The 17,445-nt window shown below is 33.1% G+C and overlaps 2 protein-coding genes across 4 annotated transcripts in view; one reads left to right on the forward strand and one right to left on the reverse strand.

Annotated features, from left to right (window-relative positions):
- The window catches only part of LOC149417445 (palmitoyltransferase ZDHHC20-B-like), a 31,068-nt gene extending 22,803 nt beyond the window's left edge, over window positions 1–8,265 (reverse strand). For all 3 annotated transcript variants that reach the window (XM_089640307.1, XM_089640306.1, XM_089640305.1), the window contains exons 1-3: window positions 8,005–8,265; window positions 7,788–7,909; window positions 7,592–7,698 (exon numbers count right to left, since the gene is read on the reverse strand). In XM_089640307.1, coding sequence (XP_089496433.1) covers window positions 7,592–7,698; window positions 7,788–7,909; window positions 8,005–8,149 — 374 coding nt within the window. In that variant the 5' untranslated portion in view covers window positions 8,150–8,265. The remainder of the gene's footprint in view (window positions 1–7,591; window positions 7,699–7,787; window positions 7,910–8,004) is intronic.
- Window positions 8,266–9,916: 1,651 nt separating this feature from the next.
- The window catches only part of obe (activating signal cointegrator 1 complex subunit obelus), a 36,541-nt gene continuing 29,012 nt past the window's right edge, over window positions 9,917–17,445 (forward strand). The window contains exons 1-6 of the mRNA XM_089640033.1: window positions 9,917–10,265; window positions 10,729–10,990; window positions 12,728–13,039; window positions 13,460–13,688; window positions 13,806–13,971; window positions 15,166–15,308. Coding sequence (XP_089496159.1) covers window positions 10,144–10,265; window positions 10,729–10,990; window positions 12,728–13,039; window positions 13,460–13,688; window positions 13,806–13,971; window positions 15,166–15,308 — 1,234 coding nt within the window. The 5' untranslated portion in view covers window positions 9,917–10,143. The remainder of the gene's footprint in view (window positions 10,266–10,728; window positions 10,991–12,727; window positions 13,040–13,459; window positions 13,689–13,805; window positions 13,972–15,165; window positions 15,309–17,445) is intronic.

Below are 17,445 nucleotides of genomic sequence, written 5' to 3' on the forward strand. Positions count from 1 at the left end.
TGATAATATATTTGTTGTAAATGAAGCTTTCAAGTTGCAGTATTCAGTACAGAACTAATTCTACATAGAAGGCCCAAATAAGTGCAAAAACAATTCAGAACCAGGGTTAGTAAAATTTATTATTATAATTATTTAATCAGCACGCAGCATTCTGCTGTTGAGTACAGTAATTGAGTTGTTTTAAATTTAAAAATAAGTTCATCCTTTCTCTTCTCCAAATAAGAATCCAATCGATCTTTAAATTGGTAGCATCGATGACATGTTGTGGAAGTTTGTTCCATGCATCCACTACTCTATTTGCAAAGAATTGTTTCCTAAGATTTGATTTTATTGGAGTGTCCACGAAGATTTATATTTTTGTTGGTAGTGAAGATTTCTCGGGTACTAGGAAAACTACAATACAATTCTAACAAACAAAAAATGTATCGCGTTAGGAGAAAACACGTTTGAAGCAAAGGGCTTACTCTTTGGAAACTTTTGGGAAGTAATGTTTACTTATAGCTAAAATAATTTTTGACTTCTATTCATAAAAAATGTGTTCATAATATTAATATATAAATAAACAAAAACTTATGAATTTATTAATAATTGACCAAGAATATTTTAATAACATTTTTTTGAAATTGATTTCTTGTAAATTTGAGATTCCCTTATTTTTTTTAAAGTGCAGAATAATTATCAGGTAAAACATAGTTATTTATTGAAGTGAGGTAGATGTGTCTGATCGCCATAAAATTAGAATTAAAAGGAACCGGTTTACCTCATTCAAACTAAAACCGGCTTATTAACACAATTGTTTATCTGTTAATTACTTTATCTGTATGAAAGTGAGTAATTCAAAGAGAAATTTCATGTTTCCTGTGAAACAAAAGTGAGTCACTTAAAAGTAAAATACTTTTTCTTATCTATTTTGATATGACATCACATAGTAAATTTAACCCTCTGACTGCTGAATATAAAGTGTGCAAACATATTTTTTATTTTTCAAATTTGAATATCACTAGATTCCCAACTGCTCACATTGGAGCCGGTGGGACTATGGCATTCCCAATTGGGATATTATGCTGTGAGACTGAAGGCAGTGGGGAGAAGGATATGGGGAAGAGAAAGGTGGAGAAGTAACTGACTAGTCAGATCTGGGTAAATTTTCTGTACACACTTACTTTTTAATAGACACAAATTATTGCAATATCAACTAAATCACTTTATTATAATAAGAAACCAATTTTTACATCAGAGGAGATGGTAAAAGACGAATTTGAGTTCCATTTTTCTTCAAAGTTCAAAATTTGACATATTTTGCTGCCATGTTTGATCTGGTTAGTATAATGTGACTTATGCAGAAAGGTTCAGATCCAATCTAAATGTGCACAAATTATTGAAATAATACAAACTGAGAACCTAATAATCTATTTGGCGCATGTTTTTCCATCTCCCCCCGATATAAATAGTTGTTTCTTGCACTAATTAAGTTGAAACGAAATGTTATTTTAATAATTTGGTCATATTTAGAAGTAAGCAGAGTATGGAAATTATACCCAGATCTGTTCACCAAACATGACTAAAACCATTTTAAGCAACATTTCTGAATGGTGGTCTTTCACCAAGGCGATACTGAGTATCTTTCACTCTAGAAGGTGCCGCAAATATTATAATACGTGAATTAACTGTGAAATAAAACAAATTATATTTTATCTGTATCTTTAAATAGTATAAAACAAAGTTATTATCCACGTCTGTCTGTGGGCTTAGTTCTTCTAAACTACGCAACGGATTTTCGATAGGGTTTTCACAATCATTTAGAGAATTTCTTCCGGAAGGACTTCATATACAGGGTGTATCGGCACTAACCCGACAAACTTTAACCAGCTATTCCTTAGCACATTTGGAGTAAAAAATGTTATGGGCACTTTGCTGTCCGGTAGCATTTTTTTTTTCAATTAAAAACAAAAAAATTAAATATTTCCACACAACATTGTCATTGTCATTGTCATTGATTTTCGTGTATAACAGCTGTTATAAGCAGGTATGTCGAAAAGCGTCTTCGCTCTTTCGCACACACTAAATAATAATAGTTAAAAATGAGACGAATGTTGCCATGCCATTTCGTTGTGATTGTAAGTGTGCGCCAATATAGGTACACACGTGCATTATTCAAAGGAATTCGAATTAAATATTGCCAGATGGGTTTTCAAACTTTGACAAAGGATAAAACAGTGGTGACATGTGGTGAAAATATGAATAGTAAATTTTTTATTACAAAAAAACGTTACCGGACAGCAAAGTGCACATAAGATTTTTTACTCCAAATATGCTAAGGAATAGCTGGTTAAAGTTTGTCGGGTACGTGCCGATACACCCTGTATAATACATGCATATTATATTTATAGAAACTAGAGAAAAGTTGATGTTTTGTAATCAAGTCGGCGATGTAAGTGGTTTTTCAAGAGCTTACATATAATGCTGGCAAAACCTTTTGAGATATATCAATTTATTATAATTTAAAAATGCCTACAGTAAATTCCGCGATGGTACATGTCTGTCTCCTAAGGATAACCCCCAACAAACGCCGGGTACATGTCAGCTAGTACTTTTTCTTTTTAAAAACATTATAAGTAGGTACCATATTTTTTGTTTGGTTTAAAAGTTCCACTGAAAATGTAATATTTGTAAATGTAAGAAAATGTACACCTTAATTTTATGTTTTCTTAAACCATACAAATGTGATAATAATTACAATAATACCCACGCACAGGCATAGCCTTTGTGGGATTTTTTGCTATATACTACACCATATTTCTTTCACCTTGATTGGACAAGGTTCTAACTGGCCTTTTTTTCAAAAATGACCTTTGAATACAAAACCGTTTCTGTTGCTTATTTCTATAGCCAAAATAATTTTCAGAGCCCTAAGTTGTTTTTCCATAGATACTTGTATGATGAAGTTCTAACATCAAGCTTTTAAAGCTTCTATTTTACAAGGTTCTAATATCACTTTGAACCATTTGCAATCGCGGTTTTGTTTGCGTCTGACGCAGGCGCAGTTACGAGGCGCAGTGTAGTTCGTCACTTTGGTTGGAAAGGGTTCTAACTTTGCTTTACCGTGTTCTGAGTTGTCAAAGTTTGCAAAGATGAATTCTCATAATCTAATCGACAATATTTGATTTTGAGGTTTACTCTTGTGTAAAGTACTAAGAAATGTAGTTAGAACCTTATGCAATGAATTATTATGACCTAGCTGGTTTGATATGGTTCTATCTGCATGTTTGGGCATGTTCGAAAATGGTAAGTACATCCTATTTAAATATTATTTAAATATATCAAAATAAAAAATTTACACAAGATTTAACCTAAAAATCAGAGATTGGTAATCAGATGAAAAGTAATCATCTTTGACACCACATATCTCAGAATAAGGTTAAGCAAATTTAGAACCCTGTGTAGCCAAGGTGAAGATGTATCAAAACTTTCAATAAAAATATTAAATAAAATTAGAGGATTTGGAGATTTAAACCTGCGACCTTTGGATTCGTATTCGAGGATCTTAACAGAGGCGATCATTAAAATATAATAATGTGTCCACAATTTAACTAATACCTACACAGTAATGTACATTATATGCCAAGGTTGATGTTACCAAGGCAAGACAATTCAATAAGAATGGTGTGTGCAGTGAAGTGAGGCGTAAAGAATTGTTGTAAGTACCATCCAATTTCCGTAACAACGCTACTAAGTGGTAGTAGTATTTTCAGACATACAAAGAAATGGAATTTGATAAAAATAAATGTATAGCTAAACTTCATACCATCGTAATATTTTTTATACAACAATATCCATAATAATCCCTGACAATAGTGACAACCCAAATTTAAAATGGATGGTTTAAATTTTTTTATAAGAAATTTATCTATTCAAAAATTTAAACATCTTAGGACGGGTTGTTTCGGAGAATTTGAAAAATTCATCAAATTTCAACATTCATTTTCGGGTTCTGTGAAAGTCCTATTCAAGTTCTGTTCTTTTTCTTCTGTAGGCTAGTTGCTTGACAAAACTGAAATAAAAACAGAACTTGAAAAAATCTTTCACAGAACTAGAAAATGAACGTTGAAATTTGATGAATTATTCAAATTCTCCGAAACAACCCGGGCTTAATATATAATAAAACTTAACCACTCAGAACATTAGAACGTCAAAAGACGTAAATATGATAATAGCGGTCAAGACATTAGAACGTCTTTTCACGTAAACGCGCGAGATTTTACAAAAATTGATTTATTTCCATCACTAGTATACGGATTGCCATGATTTAAAAAACAGAGTATCGATAATGAATAACGCTACGCGTCTGTATTCAAGAATATCTATGGAACGTAGAGGTGCATTATCTAAGCCGGTTGAAACTGTCAAGATGTTCGTTAATAATTTATTGCGTTTCTAAATAATTTATTAAAAATATTTTAGTTTGGACGGTTAATATTTTGAGATGACTAATAGTTTTTAAATATATTTCTTCAATATATAAAGTGTTATTCCTTTATGCTACTCAGAAAAAAGTACATTTTTCAAGGCTTTTAATAATGGTAAGCGATTTTTACATATTTTTGACGTTTTCATAAAATGTATATTTAGAAACGCAAATATTTACGTATTACAACACAATGCGATAGTGGATTTCATAATCTTTCCAAAACATTTTTTAGAATGAGGCTACGTTTCCCAAAACGTGAGTTATGAAGATTTTAGTAAAAGTTCACGTTCTGACAGTTCTCAAAGGGACACATAATAAATAAAATTCTATGTCTGAGAGGTTAAGCCGGAGTTATGTTTGTTCTCACAAAACTCGAAAAGTATTCTACTGATAGCTGAAAATTTCACAGTTTGTTCTCATTAGTGCCAGAAGTGTTTAGAGAGTGGTTTGAATGATAGAAGAAGTCGGGGACGCCCGAGGAAAACTTAATGAGATATCTCTGCACCGAAATGAGATACGGAGTTGAATTAAAGTCGATGAAATGTAGTTTTTTAACAGTAACATTGTGATATACAGTAGTGCATGGTGGAAGAAGTCGGAGATGCCTGAGAAAGACATTAGCAATAGCGAACCATTGCGGGGGCCACTCGTATACAGCCATTTCTATCTCTGTTTGCGAAACGGGAACATATGTGGATTAGACCTACATTGGATACCAGTTAAAAAAAGGACCATCTTTACTCTACCTCATGTTGGTGTAGAAATGAGTTCACAAAATTATCATAATTATGTAATGAATAGCCAGAAATAACAAAATAAATTACAAAAAGGGATTTTAACGATTTAAAAAAAAAAAAATTACCTATTGCTAATTTAACCGTTGCTGTAACTTGTTATTTATTTATTTATTTATTTATTTAACGCCCAGAGGGCTTTTACATGGTTGGTAGTATAATTTTAATTTGACAAATACTTTCAAACATAAAAAATAAGAATAAAATTACATTTGATAAAAGCTATGTAACAAGTTATACAAACACAAGAAACAAAAACAGAAAATTACAGCTATTTGTTGGTTTACATGATGTGTTTAGGAGTATTGTTGAAATAAATGTTTTAAATGATCCACAAAACTTGCCAAGTTGGTATTGAATATGTCAACATCACCCAAGTAATGATTTCCCATGGTGTGAAGTCGTTGTATCGGAGAGTGGGCAATGTAGTTACGCTTATGTGTGCTGCTGTAGAATATTGTATTTTGTCGTGTTGTTACTGTGGGTGTATGTATGTTTATAAGTTGCAGGAGTTCACAACAGTCGAATTTAGAGTTAAGTATTTTGAATAAGAACGTTAAATCGTTTATTTTACGTCTATCTTCTAATGTATGTATTTTTAGAGTATTTAATAAGAAATTGTATTTTAAGTCTTCGACGGGGATATTTAATTTGAAATTTATAAAACGTAGAAATTTTTAAAAAAAAATATGATAAATTTTGTTTTCTTTTAATATACATTGAACAACTTTGTCGTAAGATCAGCCGGTGAGGAATTACTTTGTTCAAAAACAATTTTTGACACCATTAAAACAATATGGCGGCCTTAGCGGAGGTCATCCAATTTTTAAATAAATTAAAAACTTATTAAGGTATCGACATTTTGTAAGGCAAAGGCCTTTTTTATTTCTACTGACTGGACTATTATTTTAGATTAGTAAATGGTGTATGAGAAAGACTAAACCTCTTACGTGTTTTTATAACTAAAAAAGAAAGACCAAAGATTAAAGACTTTTTGACTATGTGAAAGACAAAAGAAAGAATAAACTGCTAAAATGTTGAGTATTTAGTTCCATCACAATATTATACTAACCTAAAAATAGGTGTCAAGAAAAGTTTATTTAAAAAATATATATAACTTAACCCATCAGTTTAATTTTTACTGTTTTGAGAACTAACAGCTATTTATTACCTGTTAAGTCAATTTGTTCGCTTTTCGAAACAACTCATATGGTCTCATAGTAATCGTCTCTCTTACCAACATAGTGAGAAATATAATCAAACGGTGTTAGAAAGAGAAAACACTACACTTTATATTCAAATCTAGAAGTCAACTATAAAATAATTCAAATGTGCACCTCTATGAAAAAAAAGGTTGCAACGGCAATTTGAGAAAAATTTATGAATTATTTTTATATTAAATGACAAAAAAGTGATGTGACAGAACTGTTTATAATACTTTTGTCCGATAAAATGTGTTTTTTTCGCAATCCATAATTTTAGTTCAGTGTTTAGAAGAAAAATTTAGTTTTTTTTTGTTTGCATTGAAAATTTTGAATATTTCGAAAATTATATGTTTATTTCTGACAGTAAAATTTGAAAGCTTATCACCTTTCAAAAACAGTTTTTAGTTTTCTGATACATTAAGGAATAATCCGTTTATTTGGATTTTATTGCAAAGTGGAAATAAACTCATATTCTCCGACCTTCAGACAGCGTCTTTAAGAACCATAATTCCAGAGGCTGAGCAGTTAAGAAAACTTTTTTTAACAACTGGTTTCATGACAAATTGAGGGTTTTCGGAATTTCAAGGGTTTTCGGAAATCCCCAGGAAAACATCACTGATTACAATAATGAACAAGCATGTTTCTAAAACACCTTATCCATGATAAGAATTCAGATAACATTATTTACCAATACATGGGTACACAAAACCACCACAGATTGTACTGACTTATTCGTTTACAATGTGGGAAATTTGATCATAAATATGTTGCCTAGGCTTAAGGGATTCACTTCTGCTCTCATATGTTGTGCGCTTTACAGTTAATAGCGATTTACGTTACAGATAATCCGATTAAAACTAAATACATAGCAAACCTCATAATATTAACCAAAATGGAATGCATTTCCCTTTTGGTAACTATGTAAGTTTGGTAAACAGAATGTAAGTTTGGTAAACAGAATGTAAGTTTGGTAAACAGATTTATTGACACAAGATAAAATCATTAGCAATGGAAAAATGATCTGGAAATAACACAAAGCAATGTTGTGAAATTATTTGCGCAATAGTTTGTCTAAAAAAAATTCAGTAAAGAAGAATGACTAAAAATAAAGAATAAAAGATCACCTGTTGTAAATAGGTAGTTCTTGAGAAAATATCTCCAGCAATCTCCTCTGAGCTTCTTCGTTTTCTGCAGCTAATAGCTTCTCCATTTCCGAATCAGGGATTTTGAACTGAAAACATTAGGTAAACCGATGTGTAAATAAACGAGTAACGAAATAATGTAACTTAATTTTAAATAAATTCTTTTTAGAAATATTACCTTGGATGGTACACGCCCAATATCTGTAAATATAGTTTGCCAGTAAGACCAGCAAAACATCGCAAAGAGCAAGTGATATATTACTAAGTAAATTGCTCTTTCGAAATTACTCGGAACTGTCACTGAAAACAAAAATATATTCGGTCATAATAAAGATTCATTCACAGCGATGGATCAACAGAAAATATAGTACACCATACATTATTTTTATACTTACAAAAACACAGCTGAACCACATAGGCGTAATAAGACCATACCATGATTGTCACTATAAATAAGACTGGTAGCCATTTCACTGCTTTTATACAAATCGTGCAGCACTTATTGCTGGTCGACCTGGTATTTGGGACCGGAGCCATCATTTCTAAACTCAAATTGGTCTTTTTACGCTGTTTTTAAGCGAAGGACCATCATAATAATATGAGGAAATCCATCAAATCGCCAACGAGAGTATAGCGCGATGACCATAGATATATCACTTGCATAAATAAACCCATAGATAAATAAATCACTCTTAGCATAGACCAATCGTAGGTCTAAAAATGTATCGAAATATAGGCATATCCATGGTTAAATTATTGAGGATAGTGTTGCCAATAGTAGAGAATTCCCCAAATTGCGGGGAGTATCTAAGAATTATCAAAAATTGGAAAATTTGTGGGAAGAACTTTGACGTGGGGAAAATGAGAGGATTTTACATTTTTAAACAAGCACTACTTGATTATCCAACTAAATCGAAAAATACACCATGTTTTTAAATTAAAAAGTAAAAATGAACTATAATTTCGTATTCTTTCACAACAATTTTTCAAACACATTTCTATTTTTAAGCCTGAGCAAAGAGAAAATCCGAAAATGATTAAAAAAAAAGAAAAGACTAATTTCTATACAATTTTGTTTTATTTTGGAAGCAGAATTATTGTGCAGGAACTTGTGGGAAAATTTTATTTCGTTTTTTAACATTTATAGTACACATCTAAAAAACCCTGGACCGACCATTAGTGCGATTTTGTATGAATGGCATTAAAGCCAAATGTGATTGGTTTATTTATGCCGCTGAGTGAGGGGAAAGATATGTGGAAATGCCAAAACCTACTTACATTTTTTAACGACTATCCCATTCCTCGTCTTATCAAATTCCCCATAAAAAATCAAAAGCCGTTATAACTGCATTAACATCACAAAAAATAAAATTAAATTAATAGTTAATAATGTACCAATTTGCATACAAATCAGTTTAAAAGTAAATTATACAATGGCTACTATGGCTGACCAGGCGATTTCCCCTCAACCTAGATTTGGCTCATAAATAAACCAATCACCTCAGCGGCTTCAAATTGTTCTCGAATTGCTCCGTCTAGGATATTTTAGGATAGAAAATATACACTGGGAACCCTGATCAGTGATTTGATATCTAGGAAATTTTCGTTGTTTTAGGGGAAAATTAGGAACATTCGGGTGAAATTTTAGTCTGAAGCAAAGTTCACTAAGGAGACATCCAATGTTTTCATAAACGATTGTAGGTATCTGGCTATAGCCCGGTATCTCAATTTATTTTTAGTTTTAAATGTTATCACTGTGCTTATATTGATAGGGTTCCTACCAGAGAGCAATTCGTTGGACGTAAATCTCTCTCATAGTTAACTTAAAATGGACCGGAATATCAGTTGCATTTTAAGCTTGGCTGGAGAGATATTTTCATCTCTCAAGTTGTTCTTTAAAAGGAGCCATGGCAAGATAAATAAGCCTAGAGAAACTATTACTAAAAATACTGATACACCCTCTCTATCTTTAATGAGTATCGTTACTTTTCTTTCCATTTTTGTGTACCAACAGTTTTTGTTTATCACGACAAGATATAAATATTACAAAATCAAGTTTTGTAGGAAGTATTAACTATCATTAAATAGTGTTCAACAAAACATTATTTAAAGAAAAAAAACACCCCCTCGCACTCTTCAATAGCTGTTGCGCCTGTTTTAACTGTTGCGTCTGTGTTCCGTTTTTGCCTATTTTTTAAGCCCGAAGTACCGAATTTTGCAAACCCGGGGAGTTTTTATGAAATCTGGGTAGATTTATTTTTTCGGTATACCCTCACTGATCTATGCAGAGCGCCGTGCGGAGCTGTCAAGTGTCAAGTTCGAACGTTCGTGTGGCAGATATTTTTCTGAAATAAAAATAATAAAGCAATCAACAGTTACATTATTTTATTGTATTTAACTTTTTCACGAAATATTCAATAGTGTCTTGCTAAGTTAATAAAGCCATCAATTCTTTTGTTGTTGATTTATCGGAAGTATTGCACCATTTTGTGAAATAAAAGATAACAACATTGGGAATACTGTTGTTGAATATCATGGAGCTGCCCAGGATATCGAGGGCTTTGCGAGCTCATCTCCCTTTGGCTCCCGTCAGGCAGTTGAAGCCTCCTAAAGATGTCTTGAAACAGAGGTTGAGTAGATCTAAACATGACAACAAGTGAGTAGAAATTCTTAATACACATTTCTTTTAGTGATCCATGTACTCTTCTATTTTATCGGTAAACTTTTAGGATTGCTCGCCATGAATATGGAGACTTTTTTGAAATAACACATTGATTCAACTTAATTACCCGGTTCAACTTAAAGGCGAACTATTTATATCTGGGGAATGGAAAATACTGTATTTAAAATTACAATTACGTGAAATGAAAATTTTCTTTTCTATGGGACGACCGCCATAATTTTAATTTTACGATAATTACTGTCCTTACTACATTCCGGTATTTTTCTATTCCTGATATTTTGTATTAAATATGAAATAGGTTTCAGACAAGTTATTGTAATTTAAAAAAATATTTTTTATAGTAATTAATTTGAATCAAACGAATATTCGTATATATTCGTGAAATGGTACCCTTATTTTAATATTGGCCTTCAACTGTTTAATATTTCTTTTCCAGTATCTTGTCATGGAAGGATTTACTATCCCACGTTTCACATGATGTAGAGTGCAGAAGAGAAGTAGTAAAAAAGTTGCAGAATTTGAGAAAATTGACAGAAAATATAACTGGGAATGAGCAGTCACCAGAAATAGTTGATGATACCTGTATATTTCTCTTGAGGCTTTTCCTGAACCAACAAATTGTGCTCCTAAAACATATTGTACAGATGAAACAAATGTTTGGACCTTTCCCCACCTCGGTGGCTAATGAAATATGTGAGGTATGTACATATATATATTATGTCTTATAATAAAACTATTTCATATAATACTATTATGTCTTATAATAAAACTATTATAAGACATAATAAAATATTATATTTCTTATAATTTTCTGTATTCTGATTTACATAATAATATAGCGTATTGCGCAATATTTTTTTGTCGTTTGTAGATGTTCAATATTCGTATAACATATTTTCTTTTATCATCTTCAAAGTTTTCTATCTATCGGGCCTTAAATATTAACTGACCTAAGTTTATGATTTCACAAAAATATGATTAATATTTATAGAGTAAACGTCAGCTAATGCAAATTTTGCAGCAATATATTAAGCCCTATGGCTAAAATGACCTTGCAATTATTACTGCCTACCGCAACCTATTACTGCCTAACCCCCTAACTCAGGGGTTCCCAACCTTTTTGTACTCTAGAGCACATTCTAAAATATCGGTAGAGTGGCGGGCACCACCTATTTTTAATCGACAAACTCGGGGCAGCAATCGCAATCAAAATGACAACAACGCGGTTCCAGGTGGGGAATGCTATATGCACATCACTCCTTGTACACGCCGAAAACCCGAAGTGAGCCGAACCGATAGGGACGGTACGAGCACGTGACTACTGTCAGTTTGGCTGTCGGGGCCATGCTTATTGCTTTCATTGTCAGACAGAGTTGGCAGAATCATGTGCCATGTGTTTTGGCGCCTTCGGCGTTCATCGGCTCAGTTCGTGGAGTTCGTTCACTTCGGGTTTTCTGCGTGTACAAGGAGTGATGTGCAAATAGAACTCTCCGTTCCAGGCTTGCGTGAAGAGTGCAGTCTGGCTCACCGCTAGACAGGTTGCGACAAGTACTGTCAGCAAAGTTACCACTCATACATACAATATCGCAAACATACGAACGTATTTAATAAACCTAGGAACTCAAAAAAATTAATACTCTAACAAATAAATAGAAATAATTCACATTTTTAACTCATGTTTATGAAAAAATTATTTCACTGTCGAATAGTGGCGGGCACATACGAATAGTTCCGCGGGCACGGGGTTGGGAACCCCTGCCCTAACTAATAAACGTGTTTTAAATTTTACACAGGTGATAAACAACCATTTAACCTACATCAAGTTTTTTCATTTATTTCGTTATTTTAATGGTTGATAATATAAACAATTCCTAGCACTGTAAAATATTAATGTATAAAGACATAATGCAAATAAATGTCAGTGGACATCTACAATTTGTCACAAAATAAATACAAAAAATAGTTTCTGTTGCAGTTCAGTTATCATAAAAAAACATATAATTTTGATTTTTTATTTAATTATTAATGCACCCTTTAGGGGCTTTTACATATGCATAACAATTGACTTTTAACAATGGCCAAATGTAACAGTTTTTTACATTTTATTTTTGAAATTTCTAGATATTTAACATGTGTTTTTTTAAATTTGGAAATAAATAAATATTTTTTTAGTTATATTTATATATTTATTCAAGCTAAACAATCTTTCTTTACAGTTAAAATAAGTCATACGAGGCTTTCCTGTAAATAAATGCAGTGCCACAACCTTTGAAAAATTAATTGTGACATTTGACACGGAATTTGCTACACGTTTTTTCATAAATAAAATAAATGATATGTTTGCAAGTCACTTTTACACATTTTTTCCATAGTACGTACTGACATTTAATGAACAAAGGTACAAAATATTAATTTGTAAATTTATGTTTCCTCAGGCTGTCAAAGATATATCATTAGATCTCTCCGACCGATGCAAGGAGATGCTGGAGCGGAATGCCAAAGAACCGCGGCAGTTCACAAAGGAATGGGGAGAGCACATAAAGGTCAATCTTCCATCCAGCACTCCGTACACTCGTTCAACTTCGCATCTCTCCGACATGAAGCCAAAGACCTCGGCCCTCCTGAAGGCCATGGACTCTTTCAGCATGAAGTATGACAGTTCCAACCAAGTACGGAAAACCGAGGTTAAACCTACAAGTTCAAGATCTACGCCAGGATTTTCTGGAATGACAAATAGCGAGATTCCGGTATGTTATGAATTTGTAATGCAACTTTTTTCTTGTGTTCTCTTATCATTTTACAATTTTGTATAGCACTATTCAGTAATATTAAATTAAATTAAACATCTTTTTCATACATGACGAATAATAGCCAGATTCCGGTTCCGATTTTTAATGCAACTTTTTTGTGTTCTGTATCATTTTACAATTTTGTATAGCACTATTCAGTAATATTAAATTAAATTAATCAGAATTTGAGAATGACATGTGGAATGAATCAAGTGTCCTAGTAAATTTTTTCTCTTCCCCATCTCCTTTACCTCCCCACTACCTTCAGCCTCGCAACATACCCAATTGGGGATGCCATAGTTACTGATACTGTCTGCAGATGGTTGGAAGCAGTTGGAGCTCTTATGCGGTTGAAGTCATTTTTTGTTTATTTTCCAGTGGGACAGAACATGGTTGGAGAACGAGTTACAAAAGTACTACTCCAGTAGCAATCCATCTGGAGTCTCCAGCACTGAGTTCTTTAACTCCATTCTCAAAATGCTGCAGTCTACTAAAACAAATGACGAATTACAAAATGAACTGTTTGACCTACTAGGCTTCGATCGGTTCGAACTCATTCAAAATCTTTTGACTCACAGGAGTGAGATCGTTAGGCCTCCTGCGGAAGGTTTGTATATATTAGTATTTTATGTGCGCACCTCAGAATAGTTCCAGGTTTCTAGTTTAACCCCAGTCGAGGTAAGTGTATTCTTTACCTTCTTCAATTTTTGTGGTTTATTTGCAGTGAACAAGTCCCAGCCTCACTACCTTTGCCAGGTGACTGTGCAGTCAGAACAACAGAAGCTCCAGCAGAAGCAGATGAGGAAAGATGGAAAGAAATCCGGCAAGAACAAGAATAATGAGGATGATGACGATGACGACTTCAATCCTGTTGCAATGAGAATGAAAAGGTACATAGTAATACATCTCATTCGGTTTTTACATGATGTATACTTTCCACAGAATACCGTGAAAAAAAAAACACAGGAAAATTGGAGATAGGTTCCACTGTATAAAAATAACTCCGGGGATGCCAAAAAAACATTAATGTTTATTCCTATCCTGTTATTCCCTCACTTTCTTCCGCCCGCGATGTCTAGTGTATAATAATAATAATATCTTTATTTAGGAAAGTTTACACATTGCAACTGTAAATACATATTATGGTGTACATTGATTTGTAACTTTTATTTTTAAGGTTATAAAATTAACAGAAAAATACAAACATAATATGATGAAGGTAAAAAGAAAATAAAGTGCAGTTAGTTGAGGTTTCTCAAATACCACCTCACTAGGCTAGCCTGTGTTGAGGCAGAATTTTTTGTGTTAGTTCCTAATACCTTTGAACATACCTATACTTGTATTAAGATGTATTCGCTCAATAATGTGGTGACTTCAATAACTGTGAATTTGGGTGAATGCACCAGTGAAGGCCCTATTCTTATTTTTGATCCAAGTTTTTACATTATTTTTGAAATTTTTTTGTGAATTGTATGCACGGAAGTAAGGGGTGAAGGAAAAAGATGTTAGGGGTGGGTTGGAATCTAGGAGTCAGTGTGTCCAGGAGTAACGGACGTATGAATCTACCCCTCCCTCTGTGGTGCAAGACGATGGGTTGAGAGAGAACAGCTGGAGAGGTCGAATGGTCTCCCTAAACCTGCCTCTCCTGATCCGGCCCGCCGTGCAGGTGGTGGGCAGGCATATCTGTCGCCAATATCTAATAATCTATAACACACCTCAACCGATGAACTCAGGCACCCCTGCTAAGTCACAGTTATCTTCACGTAGCGAATCACTTGAAGTGACCTACGGAAGAGGTGTTGGTTATCCAATAAATATTTCCCAGGGCAGCGGTACCCATAACTGCCTCCGAAATTGAAAACCTTGACTGTGTTACATATATATTAGAAACTCTAGATCTCAGGGTCAAAAACATATCCAAAACGCAGCTACAAATACAACATTTTTTTATTGCGTCTGTAATATATATCATTAGTAGCATTTGCATTGGCAGTGGCAAAGCCCTTTTCCAGTGCTGTTAAAAAAATAATATTTTTATCCCCACATCATGTTTAAAACTAATATGTATGTTGAATTTTTAACAGGCAACAGGCCCTCACCACTCCTGTGACCAATTTACTGATGATGCCCAGCAGCAGCCAGAGGCTGGAGAGACAGAGAGCCTTGCCCACCAGAGTCCGCTACCCCAATGTCTACGATTCACAAATTGAAGCTAAACACATGGCAGGTACGGCTAAAAACAAATATTTGACTTAAAACGGTTTTACTACTGTGATGACCTCCGTGGACAAGCGGTTTAGATCCTCAGGTAACCATCCAGAGGTCGCGGGTTTGAGGCCATTCTGTTCAATTTAAATTAAATAATATAGTTTTTTTTGGCGCATTCCACATTGGTAAATAGATAGTATTCCTGAGAGACCACCATTTAGAATGGAAACATTTATTGAAATGGCTCTAGCCATGTTTGGCGACCGCTTCCCCTCTGCATTTCCCTTCAGCCAACTTCATTCATGGCCGTTATGATTGTTCGAATGCTGAGATGGTCTAAGAATCTGCGTTTAACCCATCGACCCACTGAAGTTTATTTTTGACATTTCTGCGTAATTCAGAAGGATTCTTATTTCGTAGTATTGAACCCAAAGGAAACACTTTTTATACTTTTATGTAGATTTCTTATTAAATTTTTTTTTTATTATAATCTACCCAAGTATGTGGGAGGCTTTTCATTTAGTTTTTTTTTTTTTTTTTTTTTTTTAATATTTTTATTTATTTTATTAAATACAGTATAATGTTTAAATTTACATAGTAAGAACATATTTCAATAAAAATTAACATGTTTACCTTTACAAGAGTCTAAAACTCGTGTGTAAAGGGAAAATAATAAAAACTTAACCGGTCAGCAACGTAAGCAGATATACACGATAAAATAACGATAGCAGTCAAGTACAATAAGCGTGTTTACACGTCAACGCGTGTGTTTCCACAAAAATCGTCATAACTCCGTTATTCTTCTAGTGACATCCCTAAAACAAAAAGTAGAATATTTGTATTGAATGAAGCTTCACATCTCTATTCAAAGTTATCCATAGAAACCCGTAAAAAGACCTACTCAGTGGAAGCAAATTTTACCCGCCAAATCGTAAAACGACGCCAAGAAAGCCGTTTGACGTGCCGACCCGCCTCGCAAGTTTAATTATTTTTAAAAAAATATATTTTGTATGAAATGGTCAAAAAGTGAAGTGACAGAATTGTTTATTGTACATTTGTACGATGAAATAAGTGTTTTTTTTTTACATTATCCGTGATTTTAGTATCGTTTTTACATAAAACATTACAGGTGAGTCATTTTTACAATTTTTTCATGTTTCCATTCTAAATTTAAATATTTACAAATGTCAATATTTATTTATGATACAACAATTTGAAAGCCTATTTTGTAACCTTTCTAAAACAGTTTTTACTATTCGGCTCCGTTCAGTAATGTTTCATTTATAGAGCTTTGATTGTGAGGCGGTAATAACACAACGTTTTCGTGAAATTGACATTTCGGTAAAGACATCTTAGCTTCAAGTTCGCGAAAAGTCGGAGGGGTTAACATACATAATGTAAATAGAAGAAAAAAAGAATCATAAAAACATATAAAGTGAAGAGATTTTAGTTTTTTTATACAATAATTTATAAAATAATATAGTGAGATATCATCGTCATTCTAATTCGTTAAATTATTTATTGTAGTGAAGTTAATTTTATTTTTAAATTTATTAAAGTCCGGTTCTAATCTCATCTCAGTCGTTAATTTATTGAACCATACCACTCCAGTGTACGTGTAATAGTGTTGTGCAAAACTGGTATGCATTAATGGAGTCCATAAGCGACCCATTGTATTTTGCCTATTGCTCTCGACACGAACCATGGCATGGTGTGACTTCTTATACAGTTGCCTATATATGTCAATGCGAAAGACATGCAGTCGCTCAATCTTGGCTGCAGTATGCCGATGGTTCAAGGGTAACAATTAAAATGTCAAAAATAGTAAATAGTGTTGATTGACTCCTGATGATAAATGACTCCTGATAATAATTTTACATTTGAATATCGGTGAAACAACTGCGTCTAAGAATTAAACTCTTAAACTTAAACTCTTGCATTTTGCAATGTACTTTTCTTAGGAGAACTGTTAGAATACGGATTCCGCGGTTAATATTTTTGCATTACATATGATTCCAATAAATTCACTGTTTTTTGGTGTATCTCAAAATAAAATACTGTTTTTGAAAGCAGATGAAAAAAGACTCTTAGGACGGGTTGTTTCACAGAATTTGAACAATTCATCAAATTTCAATGTCACTTAACATGTTCTGTGA

This window comes from Hesperophylax consimilis, chromosome 15 (assembly GCF_061612785.1).
Source record: "Hesperophylax consimilis isolate HC1 chromosome 15, BYU_Hcon_1.0, whole genome shotgun sequence".
Lineage (NCBI taxonomy): Eukaryota > Metazoa > Arthropoda > Insecta > Trichoptera > Limnephilidae > Hesperophylax > Hesperophylax consimilis.